This window comes from Rattus rattus, chromosome 5, assembly GCF_011064425.1.
Source record: "Rattus rattus isolate New Zealand chromosome 5, Rrattus_CSIRO_v1, whole genome shotgun sequence".
Classification (NCBI taxonomy): Eukaryota; Metazoa; Chordata; class Mammalia; order Rodentia; family Muridae; genus Rattus; species Rattus rattus.
This window is the reverse complement of record NC_046158.1, coordinates 26,061,250-26,075,227: the sequence shown is the minus strand read 5'-3', so window position 1 is coordinate 26,075,227 and position 13,978 is coordinate 26,061,250. Positions and strand designations below refer to the sequence as shown.

The 13,978-nt window shown below is 38.2% G+C and overlaps 1 protein-coding gene across 1 annotated transcript; it reads left to right on the top strand.

Annotated features, from left to right (window-relative positions):
- Positions 1-6,231: 6,231 nt before the first annotated feature.
- On the top strand, positions 6,232-7,291 carry LOC116900160 (protein max-like). Its single transcript, XM_032901925.1, has one exon. It carries the CDS (start codon positions 6,232-6,234, stop codon positions 6,685-6,687), a length of 456 nt encoding a protein of 151 aa, XP_032757816.1. The 3' UTR covers positions 6,688-7,291.
- The last annotated feature ends 6,687 nt before the right edge of the window (positions 7,292-13,978 follow it).

Here is a 13,978-nt window from a genome sequence, read left to right as displayed (position 1 = left end):
ATACTCATGGGTACTGAGCCATCACACAAGTATGGTCAATAACATTTTAATGTAATTATATGACTTGGCACAGTTCATTTTTCTGATTACATAAAGTAGAGAACATTTTATACAGATGTGAACCACATATTGCTAACATGTAAAACTCCATTTTTTATTGGTTATTAAAACTCCATTTTTTATTGGTTATTAAAACTCCAATTTTTAATTGACATTTAATTGATGAATTTTAAAGAATGCATGGCTACACTCTAATATTTGTGCATTATAAATAAAATTTGTGTATTAATTAGGCTTTATTTATGAAGTACCATTTGTGTTTTTATTGACTTCATTTCCTGGAGTTGCAGAAAGATTTTTCTACACTACTGGGGATCTTAAAATAGATTCAAGTAGTATTAATTCTGTAATGTAATAACCTAGTTTTGAAATATGAGATATTGACAATGACATACCCTATGTTACCTTTCAGAAGAGAAAGGTTGAGAGTAATCTTACAAATCAATCTTAGATACAGGATGTTAATAGTTTATCAAACTATTTGAATTGTGCTGAAAGAGAAAATATTATTTTTTGCTTGTTTATTATTAAATAGCATCATGGATCTTAAGAAAAAGGAACATACAAAAATGTGTGTTTTAATGACCTAAATATGCTGGGAAGCAGGATTAAGATGCTCCTGTAATAAATAAGACACTTATGTTTAAACGTCCATATCATTAGTATTCTGATGTCTCAAAGCAGCAATATAAAATAATTATGTTCAGATTTTAGAAGTTTACTGGCTGTGCTGCCACTGTTATATTATTTATTAGCATAGATTACAAAATGAAGTGGGGATTTGGCAATTTTATGGTCTATTGATCAAGCTAGGTAGCACAGAAACATAATTTAGGCCTTCAAATGAACTGTTTAGCCAGACTCTAAGTACTAATCAATTATTCAGATAATTAGGAATAAATACTTCACCCTGAGCTATCTACATAATCCCTGAATTACTACCAAGACAGATACAAGGATAACATTGCTGGGATATTATTTTTTATGTGAAATGAGCTAATATGATTTATTTTTTTCTCTTTTTACCTCGGAATTACAGGACATGATAGAAAGTATTTCACCACGTCCCCATTTTGTGTGTAATGCATCTCTTGTCTTGGTCACCTCTGGATTGGAGGGACGAAGCTGTCCCTGTGACCAACTGTGGGGTGGCCAGCTCAGTTGAGTTCTGCAGTGACTGAGGAGATGGGCTCTTTTGTTTCACATTCTTGAAGCCTTTTCCTGGCCAGTGTTGATTTGGCAGGAAAACACACTTTCGTCTGTTGGGCTCTTGCCAGTCACTTGGTCCTGAAACTGGAGTTAGTAGCATCTTGCCAAAGATTAGACTGAGAAATCTGGATGCAGGCTGGCAATTCAAGCAAGCAGCCTCAGCCAAATTGGCACAGTTGGGAAAACCTTAGAGAATTACAATTATTTTAGACAAAATACAAAGTTTGTGAGCTTTCTAAACATTATGTAAATCAGCCTTGATTCTTAATTCACGAAAGCACAGAAGTCCATCACTTTCAGGAAGCGTGCAAATATATTAATGCCCTGATTCATGCCAAACTGAACCTTGGTTACAGAAAGGAAATTGGATGGTGTCGCTTTGGGGTTATGTGAGCACCTGCAGCCACAAACAGAAAACTCAGGTGCCTTCATGGCTTTCTTAGAATTCAGGATCCTGTTTTCATCTGCGCCGTGGCCAAATAGTCTCTGTCTATGCACTTGCGTTAAGAGGGTGGTATGGGATATTATCAACGCCCCTTCTTCATGTCTTATTTACACTGTCACACTAAACTAGTCCTTACAATGTTATCATAAGGCAGGCAGTTTACTCACCCCCATTCTCATCCCATAGAGCTGAAATTAAGCACTGCTTCCCAAGTGCGAAGCTTGTCATTTTATCCTTGTGGGTATCTTGTGGTTCTTGCTTGAATTTGGTACTTTAGAAATCTGCTAATGACCTAAAAATATTGATTCCTGGATCCCAGGCATTTGAGTTTTTAGGTCTAGGGCAGGATCTTAGATCTACTCTGCTAACACATGTGACTGAATCACACAGCTGTAAACACTAGCTTGTTACTTCTTAACATACCCAGTGTTCTAAGTCTTTGTGTTAGATAAGGAAACCCTTCCCCGACCAGAGTTCTTATGCTGTAAGAGTCTCAAAGTTTCAGTTAGCTGTAGTCTATTCTGTATGGTCAGTTTCTCCCTTTTTTATTTTTCTCTTACAACCAGAGTACTCTTCCTTTTATTCTTCTGCTGGCCCCTGGTTCTTTTGTTTATCTTTGAATACTGAACTCATTCTCATTGCAGAATACTGAAATGTATTTAGAAACTTCCAAAGTAATCAGAAGTATGAAGTATTTGGATAAATGCGTAGCCTTGACTTACAAGTAGGGTAGCACTGTTGATAAAATCAACTCTGAAAGCTAATGTCAGCACTCCCAGTCATTACTGAGTTTCACCTCTTCAGAGACATTATATAGACATTTTATAGACATTCTATAAAAGGTGTTTGAGGTGATTGATGAAAACCATTACTACATATTGTTTCTATGACTGGAACTACTGGTCTGAAGAACACACCTAATTTTTTTTGACAAATACTTGAGAATCCCCCAGAGTCCTTGATATCGATAAAATTCACTAATTCATAAAAATTTAATATCTTGAGGGTCTTGCTTAGCAAGGAAAATGCCAAGATAACATACTCACTTTTAAGCCCAAGAAAAATATAATTTGAAAATGTGAAAATTTAAAAATATCATCAGAAAATAAATAAAAAATTTTATAATCACCAGGAAATTGTATCTTTAATACTAAAAGGAAATTTCCCTGTTCATATTACATTTTACCTGATACAGATTTAGTTGCAGAAAGTTCCCCTTGGGGAAAAAAATCCTCTTCCTAGAATCCTATTGCTGAAAGAAACGACCTAAAGCTATGAGGTCAATTCATGACTTTGAGATGAAATCATTTCATTAGGTTTGAGGTTCTTATAAGCAAAACCTTCCGATAAAAAATTGAATGCACTGGAATTAATCAAAGTAACTTATAGTTTTTCCACTTACATTCACTTTGAAATTATGGTGATTTCAAAGGATGTTAAATTTTATTTGATTCAGCATCTAGTCTAAGTGGCCATATTTCCTGCAAGGAAGGAGATGAGCTGCAGCAATTTCAGTGATGACTTATGATTTGAAGACTAGGGTGATCTATATGTCATGATTTGATTAGAAATTTTGCCTGGGCGGCGTTTTACAATCTCTCTCTCTCTCTCTCTCTCTCTCTCTCTCTCTCTCTCTCTCTCTCTCTCGTGTGTGTGTGTGTGTGTATGTGTGTGTGTGTGTGTGTGTGTGCGTGTTAGCTATATTGATGGAAACTATATCGATGGTACAAGATGTAAGAAGTTAGAAGAAATACCGTAATACCTCTGAAATATTTTGGGCTTCTAGCTTTTAAATTTTTAATTGAATTAATTAGTTGTAAGAAGCTCTACACTGGTATAAAGAGATGAAGCAATTTTGTTAGGATACTGTCATTTACGGATGACGGCATACAAGCTTTATCGGTATTCTCATCACGTGACAACGTAGAATTTGATGCATGAAGGTCAGGCTGTGGTAGGGCTTCTCTGTACGTATTCTAGTATTTTACACAATTCTGAAAATATTTCTAGTGAAGATATTGGCTGAGATGCTTTGTCAATGGCTTTAGTTAGTGACTTGATTTATTTAAAAAATATATATAACTTTAGAGATGAGGCTAGGAGATAGAAAAACATTTTTTAAATTTATTTTTCTTGGATATTTTTTGTATTTACATTTCAAATGTTATCCCCTTTTCTCCCTCTCCCATACACCCTCTCCCTTCCCACTGTTTCTATGAGGAGGCTCCCACTCCCACCCACCCACTCCAACCTCAACACCCTGGCATTGCCTACATTGGGGAAACAAACCGTCACAGGCTTTTTCTCCTATTGATACTGGACAATGCCATCCTCTGTTACATATGTGGCTTGAGTCATGGGTACCTCCGTGTGTATTGGTTGGTGGTTTAGTCCCTAGAAGCTCTGGTGGGGTCTGCTTAGTTGATATTTTTAAAGTCTTGAGAAGTATGGGAAAGTGACCAGAAAAGCGAGTCAATAAAGAAAAACTGACCTAATAATATGAGGATCAAAATGCTGAAATGGAGGCAAGCAGAAATGTAAGCGTTGGTATGGAAATCAGCAAGTCATGTGCACCATCAGAGAGAAGGTGTATTAGAACATTTAAGGTCTAAAATGAAAATGAAGAACCGATGTAAATGGTAATGGGAAGTCACTTGACAGAGGACTTTGGATCTAGGCTTTAGAATTCAGTTTTCTGTAAGTAGGCAATGTGGGGCCAGGAGATACAGTAATAGATTCTGGGGTCGAGTGTCCAAGAACACAGAAAAGCATGAGGTAAATGAAGAGGCAAGTCCTCTTGCCCGTACTTGCCAGTACTCTTGAATGGACATAGTTAGGTTAAATAAAATCTCCCTGTTTTAGATAGGGAACGAGCTCACTTGCTAGCCAGAGATTACCAACAGGACTAATTTAGTCACTTACTTATATTACTTGCATTAGTCTGAGGATTTCGGAGTTTGCAACTGAAGAATGAAGAGCTAGAAAGAGGAAGGCATCCGTATTTTGGTCATCCTTCTTCTTGAGCTTCCTGTGGTCTATGCATTGCATCTTGGGTAATTCGAGCTTTTTGGCTAATATCCATTTATCAATGAGTGCATAGTAAGTGTGTTTTTCTATGATTGAGTAACCTCACTCAGGATGATATTTTCTAGTTCATTCCATTTGCCTAGGAGGGGATATAGAAGCAAAATTTAGAGCAGCGAATCAAGGAATGGCCATTCAGAGCCTGACCCACATGTGGCCCATATATATATATCCACCAAAACTAGATAAGATTGAGAATAGGACCCCCTTGGGATGGAATTAGAGGAAGTATTGAAAGAATTAGAGGAGCTTGCAACCCCATAAGAACAACAATGCCAACCAACCAGAGCTTCCAGGGACTAAACCACTACCGAAAGACTATACATGGACTGACCCAGGGCTCCAACTGTATATGTAGCAGAGAATAGCCTTGTTAGGGCACCAGGGGAAGGAGAAGCCCTTGGTCTTGCCAAGGTTGGACCCCCAGTGCAGGGGAATATGGGGAGGGCAATAAGGGGAATGTATAGGGGGAATACCCATATGGGCGAGGGGAGGGGAAGGAATGGGGACTTATGGACAGGAAACTGGGAAGGGGAATAATGTTTGAAATGTAAGTAAAGAAATATACCTAAGAAAAAATTAAAAAAAGAAAAATAAGAAAGAGGAAGGCAGAATTTTCAACTCATCAGTTATTTCTGCAGATGACAGGTGATCTCCAAAACTGCTTGTCTTCTTGCCCTTAGGGAAGGCTGAAGCTAAGTCATGCATCCCTGCCAAGGAGTCACAAATCACCTGCTGATGGGGAAATAGAGGTAACCTACTTGGTTGTTTGGAATGATCCACAACTACAACCATGAAGTATTCGAGTTATTGACTGAACTTGCCTTTAGTTGTGTCAGCATTCCAGAGATGCTGCACCAGGCACCGGTACATTTGAAATAAGTTGGGTTCACTGGTTGAGAGGTTTCTCTGGGACAACAAACAGCCTTAAGGAACTTTTCAAATGAGTGATTGACTTAGAAGTATCATCGTTCAGGAGAAAACTCTGATCTGTTTTTCTGCCTGAACAGAGATCAGAAGATGGGTTTACATGTTCTGAGGTTGAGTCAAGGTACAGATATTTTATAAGATATCCCCCAAGTTACTGGGTAGCACACTGACGCTTGTGTGTTTTTCTTGCTCATGTATCTGGCATGGACAATGTTGAATGTTGAATCTGGAATGGACAATGTCGTTCTAAGGTTTCTTGGAACTGAGACAGGTATGTATCTAGAAGTCACACAACTAGATTTGAATAATTAGAATATTCCATTGGTGTATTAAAAATTCAATCTGGAGTGAGGTGGCTGTCGCCGGTGTTGTGTGTGTGTGTGTGAGTGAGTGAGTGTGTGCATGGGGGCACTTAGCTTGGCTTGTTGTTGGTGACTTCGCCCTTCCCTCAACCCTTCCCCTCCTAGCCACCACTGCAGTGACTGCTCCTTGGGCCGTAGGAAATGAGCGATAAAAATGACATCAAGGTGGAGAGCGACGCTGACAAACAGGCTCATCATAATGCACTGGAACGAAAATGTAGGGACCACATCAAAGACAGCTTTCACAGTTCGCGGGACTCAGTCCCATCACTCCAAGGAGAGAAGGCATCCCGGGCCCAAATCCTAGACAAAGCAACAGAGTATATCCAGTATATGCGAAGGAAAAACCATACGCCCCAGCAAGACCTTGACGACCTCAAGCGGCACAATGCTCTTCTGGAGCAACAAGTCCATGCACTGGAGAAGGCAAGATCAAGTGCCCAACTGCAGACCAACTACCCCTCCTCAGACAACAGCCTCTACATCAACGCCAAGGGCGGCACCATCTCTGTCTTCGATGGGGGTTCAGACTCCAGCTCAGAGTCCGAGCCTGAGAAGCCCCAGAACAGGAAGAAACTGCGGACGGAGGCCAGCTAAGCCATGCGGGGCAGGCCAGCGAGAAACTGTCTGCTCACCCATTGCAGCCTCCTTCAGTTCATCACTAGAACCCTCAGAACCATCGAGAAGACTCTTTTCCTTTTCTCTCTATTAATTGTTATTTTGCATAGAAGCTCTTGGATAACAGCTCTCACGCCCTGCCCTGTGTCCACTATTTTTAAACATATACCCTCCAGGGGTTCCTGTCCCCAGCAGAAATTTTAAACCAAAACACCCTAACTTGGCAGCTCTTTCTGTGGAGGACAGACAGCCGGCCAGACCTCTGAGTACATGGTGTCCTGCCCACCCTACCAGCTCCTCCAGTCCTCAGAGCATGTGCCTGGAGGATGCCTGCTCTGCTAGGCTCTCCTCCCAGCCCCCCTTGCCTCTGTTCGGTGGACTTTGTGAATCTCTAAACTGCTCTACTTTGACAAGATGATCAGATTGGAGTAATCAGAACGAACCCCCTCTCCTTTGTAAGGATTATTTTTGGAAAAGCGGTCTGTCCTGTTGAAAGACCAGATTCTTGAAGAAGTTTGTGTGGTAGAGAAGGAAAGCGGGGACAGCTTTGCAGCACCTTGTCACAGTCACTCTTCAGCTGTTTAAGCCTGCCCAGCCAGCCTTCCAGAAGGCCATGAGACGCTGGTATGTATAGGAGACAGCGGCGTCAGTGGCTACTGTGGGTGGGCTGGGAGGGAGTTGTAGATGGGGTAGAGGTTTTGTATTAAGGGCCCGTAATGATGTTTTGATATTTATTTCCTGCTACTGAAATTTGAATCTGAAATGCACCTATTTCTGATGTCGATATTGTAAAGCGATAGATTCATAAAGTGATGATCCAATCTTCATTTCTTCTGTGTGTATTTCTAAGAAACAGAGCCAACTATTTTGTATGTAAATACCAAGAGTGACTTACCTGATACTAAACCCACAGCCCAGTCCAGCCTCCTGCCCTCCTTTCTTCCTGTCCTGGAACTTGCAACCACTGTGTGACCCAGTCCTGGCTCTGGCTGTGGTCAGCAGATCCCAGTGAAGGGTTTCTGGTCTTTAGGCTTTATTTCTTTGTCTTTTTCCTACTCTGTTGCCAGCATTTGCTGATTTCTAGTGTATACTTTGTGGTCTCAGTTGGGGTTTCATTCCATCCCATGGAAATAAAAAGTATGTTGTGCATACTGCCCAAGAATCGTCCTGCAAGTTAAGGCTTCCCCTTTACTATAAGAATATAAATAAAGACTTATTTTATCCTTGTTAAAAAAAATCAATCTAGCAGCTAGAAAGCACAAAAGAGCAACTATGAAAATTGAGTTGGAGCAGAAATGGGATAAAGAAAAGCAAGTTGAAGAGTAAAGTATAGCTAATGGAGTTAGTGTAAGGAGTGTTTGGAGATCCTCAGAGGTGGGCTATGTAAGGAGTTTCCCAGTATTTCCCCTGCCTGTTGCACAGACAGCGAAGTTAATGATATGGTCTGAGCTTCAGAATGTCAAAGACTTCGCTAGTCCTGTGTGGTCATCTAGGTTTCCAGTACTGTGCATAATTTTACTCTTGTTGAGTGAGTTTTAAATCCAATTGGATTAGAATCTTAAATCCATTTAGAGAGCTGTCGCTTACCACCAAGATACTCATGCTGCTGCTTCACACTTTGAGTTATAGCGCCATGTTGGTACTATACATGGTTCATGGATGTCATCGTTAAGTAGGACTGTCGGTTGGTTTCATCTTTCCCTGCCATTCTCTCTATTTTATTGTAGAGGAAAATTCTACATTTGTTAGTTTTATTCCTAGATATTCTAGGTGAATAGGAATCTTTCCTTGATCTCTTTGTATTTTTATTGTTGGTATACAGGAAAGTGATTAATTTGTGAGAGTTAATTTCACATCCTGTCACATTGCTGAATTTGTTTATTATTTCTAGGAATTTTCTGGTAGTCTTTTCAGGATCTCTAGTGTTCAGTATGTCATCAGCAAATAGGGGTAGTTTGACTTTTCCTGCCCTATTGCTTCAGCTAGTGCTTCATACATAATATTGAAAAGGGGTGGGAAGAACGGATTCCCCAGTCTCATCCTTGACTTTTATGAGACCGTTTCAAGTTTTTCTCCATTTAGAACAATGTGAGTTTCTCATTTTAGCTTTTATTATGTTGAGGTATACTGCCTCTAATCATGCATTTTCTAGGACTTCTAAGATGAATTCATGTTGGATTTTGTCAAAGAATTTTTCTGCATCTATTGAAATCATGGAATCTTTGTCTGTAAATCCATCTGTATAGTTTGTTACATTAATTGACTTGCATATATTGAGCTCTCCCTGCATTTTAGGGATAAAACCCAACTTAGTCATAATGGGTAATCTTTTATATATGTCTGTATTCTATATCCAAGTATGTTATTGAGTAATTTTGAATCAATGTCCATCAGGAATATTCATTCACCTGTAGTTTTCTCATTTTGTTGTGTCTTCACCTGGTCATGATATTAAAGTAATCCAGGCTTCATAGAAAGAATTTAAGTGCACTTCTTCTGTTTCTATTTTTTTTTTGAAAGAATTGGCTGTAACTCTCCTTTGAAAGTCTGGGAGAATTCTGCTGTGAATCCATCTGGCCCTAGACTTTTTTTAAGTTGGAAGTTTTATTAATTAATTAATTTATTTATTTATTATTTCAATATTCTCATTTGGTTCAATAACCTCATTCTCATTAGGTCGTTGACTTCTTGGTTTAATTTTGCTGGTTTGGCTGAACTCTAAAAAGTCATCTATGTTGTTTAGGTTTTTCCAATTTAGTGTTTTCTGGGTTTTCTTACAATGTTTTCTTCTTCATCCCCAATTCTTTTGCTTTGTGTCCTCTCCCTACTAAAGTTAGTTGGGATTAGAGTCAATCTTGTTTGTCTCCCAAAGAGTTAGCTCTTAGATTTGTTGATTTTATTCTTTCTTGCTACAAACTTGACTTGTATTTTATTTTTTCTTGTTTTCCCTCACTTTAGAGTTCCATCATTCAATCATTTATTTGCTCTCTTTCTCAATGATTCTTTATAATGTAGGCATTTTGTGCTTTACATTTTCCTCTTTGGACGGCTTTCAATGTGTCCAAAAGTGAAAATACATTGTATTTTCATTTCTTAAGGAAAATTTAAAGTTATTTCTTGATTTCTTCATTGACTGACCCATTCATTGCTCAGTTATGATATGTTTGATTTCTGTGAATTTTCATATTTCCTAGAGATTTGTTTGATGTCAGTTTTAATTTTTATTGTATTATGATTAGACAGGAGACATGGAGTGTTTCAGTCATTCTAAGTTTGTTAATATTTGTGTTGTGTCCCAGATGTGGCCTATTTTAGATAAGCTTCCATGTGCTTCTAAGTAGATTGTGTATATTTTATAAATATCTGTTAAGTCCATTTGATGTGTAATGTTATTTAACTCTTATATTTCCATTTTTTTTGTTCAAATGACCGAGAAAGTAGGGCATTAAACTCATTTCTTCTTATTATTATATTCCATGTCTTTAAATTCAGTAGTACATTCTCTGAAATTTGGTTTACCAGAGCTTAGTGAAAGTATGTTTAGGATAGTAATATCTTTTTTGCTAACTCTTCCCTTTATCAGAATGAAATGTCACTCTTTATCTTTTCTACTTGCTCTCTAGTCATGTTGGATGGGAATATATTTGTGCATCCTTTTACTAAGAGTTTATTTCTATCTTTACGACAAAGATGAAATTCTTGTAGATATAACATGGATTTTTATTTCTTGATCAATTCAGTCAGTCTGTGCCTTTTAATTGGAGAATTAAGGCCATTAACATTTAGTTATGATTGAATGTGTGTGTTAACTGTAGTCATTATGGTGATTTTTAGTGTTGTGTTCTTGGTGTATTTTTGTAATCATGGCTTGTGTTTCTTCCTAAAGGCTCTTGGCTATGTTCTTTTTGTCTTAAGCCTGAAATATTGCTTTCTGTATTTTCCAAAGTTTGTTTTGTTGCCTACAAAAATTTTTTTTTCTTTATTAACTTGAGTATTTCTTATTTACAGTTTGATTGTTATTCCCTTTCCCAGTTTCCGGGCCAACATCCCCCTAACCCCTCCTTCTCCCCTTCTATATGGGTGTTCCCTTCCCCATCCTCCACCAATTACCGCCCTCCCCACAACAATCACGTTCACTGGGGGTTCAGTCTTAGCAGGACCAAGGGCTTCCCCTTCCACTGGTGCTCTTACTAGGCTATTCATTGCTACCTATGAGGTTGGAGCCCAGGGTCAGTCCATGTATAGTCTTTGGGTAGTGGCTTAGTCCCTGGAAGCTCTGGTTGGTTGGCATTTTAGGATGTTTATATCATGGAACGTTTTTCATTCTTTAAATAGTCAGATATTTTTGCTGGTGATATTAGTGTAGGTTTGCTTTTCTGGTTCTTACAGCTTGTATTGCATTGCTCTAGGTTCTTTTGTCTTTCAAAGTTTCCATTTAGAAATCAGCTTTAATGGGTTTTTTTCTTTACAGGTGATCGTTTCTCTCTCTCTCTCTCTCTCTCTCCTTCTCTCTCTCTCTCTCTCTCTCTCTCTCTCCTTCTCTCTGTTTTCAATTGCACATTCTTTGTTCTGTATACTTAGTGTTCTAGCTATGACATGCAGTGAGACTTTTCTCATCTTATTTATTATTATGTGCTTCTTGTACCTATATAGATGTTCCTTAGTTCCAAGAAATTTCCTATGATCTTGTTGAAGATCTGGTCTATTCCACTGAGTTGGGATTATTTTCTCTCATCTCTGCCTACTTTTGGAAGGTTTGAACTTTCATTGTATCCCACATTGCCTGTATGTTCCTTATGTTTCTTTTTTCATATATTCTTTGTTTTGTCTAGATATTTTACTTTATTATCTAGTCCTGATATTAGATCTTCTGCTTGATTCATTCTGATTGTACGATGACCTTCCTTTGAGTTTTCTGATTTAGTTATTTGGGTTTTAAATTCCATTTTCATTTCAGCTTGAGTCTTCTATCTCTTTATCTCATTATTTGTTTTCGAGTTTTGTCTTGTCTTTGTCATTTACTTCAGCCTCATGCTTGCATTTTCTTGGGCATCACCCAGGCATTTATTTTCCGTAATCTCTGTCTCCTTAATTTTATTGATCTATTTCTTTCTGACTTCTTTAAACCACTTGAAGTTTTGGATGAAGTTTATGCTGAGGTACTTTGATTTTCATTTAATTCTGGAAATGTTTATTTCCTTCTTGATCTCTGTGATGAGGTAGTAATCATTCAATAGTTGTAGCTTAACAACCACTGTGCATTTTCTATAGCTTCTCCTCCTGCTGATTTATGGCTTTATTCCATTGTAATAAGGTAGGACATAAGATGTTTTTGCTATTTTCTTATACTTCTTGAGACTTTTTCTCTGTGCCCTAATATGTGATGCCTGCACAAAATCATGCTGTCGACATTCTAGCATGGAGGGAGGAAGGGGTTCATGAGCCATTACCTTACAGGAGGAATTATATACAGTTGATGGTTTTCGAGGTGACAGGCAGAAATTTATTTGTTGATTAATTGCTTTATTGATTGGGCATATCCCCTGGTAGATATATCATTCTCCGGTGTAAGGAAGAAGTATATGATCAGCATAAATTAGACTTGGTGTGTTATTCTGACAAAAAGAGAGAAAAATAAGACATGAATTTGGGAAGTTAGGAAACTGTGAGGAGGTATGATGGGGTTGGGAGGGGTTGGGAGAAGAATAGAGGGATGAACATGATCAAAGTACATTGTATAAACTTCTGAGATGTAATAAAATATACCCTAAGAGCAGATCTACTATTGCTAAGCCACCTGTCCTCTCCCAGAGGAACTTTGAAATCAGAATGGAAGCAAACCCTAACCCCAGTGTCAGTGCCTTATCTGGCCTGACTCAGGTAACATGGCCTTACCTGGAGCCAGTGTTCTCAACTTCATCATGGGATGTACCTCCTAGTTTCTGAGAAGACTCAAAGAAGTATCTTCTTCCAATGCCTAGGCACTTTAGCTACTAAAAGACATTAACCTCTGCTTTGGTCTGCTAGAGAAAGATGAATACAAATGCCTAATGCTGTGTGGAGACTTAAATCAAAGGGAAAAGAGTTAATTCCTCTGGGAGTCATCCATCAGCAGCAGTCAGTTCTGATTTAAACATTTTCCCATAAATTTTTACCTAGTTCCTGTGCTGCAGTGAGTGAGTAGTTAAAGTTGGCAGAGGGTGTGATTTTGATGGATTATACCCAATTTTCTTTCACAATCTTTCCATCCACCAGCAGTAAGATGTAGATAGCATTTTAGTTTGAGGAATGCAAACTATTGGAAAATCACAGCCTTGACACTTGGTACGAACAGATATTATTTCTTACTCTCATTTAAAATACCAATGCATGAATTATTTTTTTTTTACCTGAGATTTTAGGATTGCTTAAAAATTTCAAGCAGTATTAAATAACATTTGTTTCTGAGGCAGTGGGACTTAAAACCTTTTCTACCTCTGTTCTGATGAGTGAAGTTGGTTGCTATTGGCAATGAGGGTTAGATTTGCTGCTATTAAAAGTGTGTCTTTGGCTACTTGTTACATTTGTTTGAAGGTGTCTTTTTTATATTCTATGGTGTGGATGGTTATATATCTTCTAATATGTAACCCAGGGTTCAGCCTGGAGTGGGGGCAATTCATTTTGCTTTGGGTTATTTATTTGTCTCTACTTTGGACAGATATTTATTGGAGCTCATTCTCTTTTTGGTTAGAGCAGCACAGGTATTATGTATCTAAGTGACATAAACCCCCGAGAAGGAAGATACACATACTGCTTCAGGATCTATCCATCCAAAAGATGAATACCACATCAACTAAAACTACATTTATTTATAAACACTACCACATAGTTAGAAGTCCAGGTCTGATGTCAAGTAAATTTAGCTTTACTGCTGGCTCTCTCACACAGTAGCTATATGAACTGTGAGAAGTGTACAAGCCTTGGTAGGTAGTGCAATTTCCACTGTAGGGTGTATTAGTCTGACCTTATCTATAGATGAAAGGAAGGTCCAAAAAGTGAGTTCAATGCAGTAAATCGGATGATTATTAAAAATGTACAATAAATATTGACATTTTGATATCGCGTATATCATGGCAATAGGGATGCCATGATATAATATAAATCAGAAATATGTCTAAAATCTCTAGTTCTAAGTGGCAAATGGTTTTATCCCCTGGAAACCCATGAAGTGCTTCTATAGAATCTCTAGGACTCCCTCTGTGATGGACTCCCAGACCTTACCATGACTAAT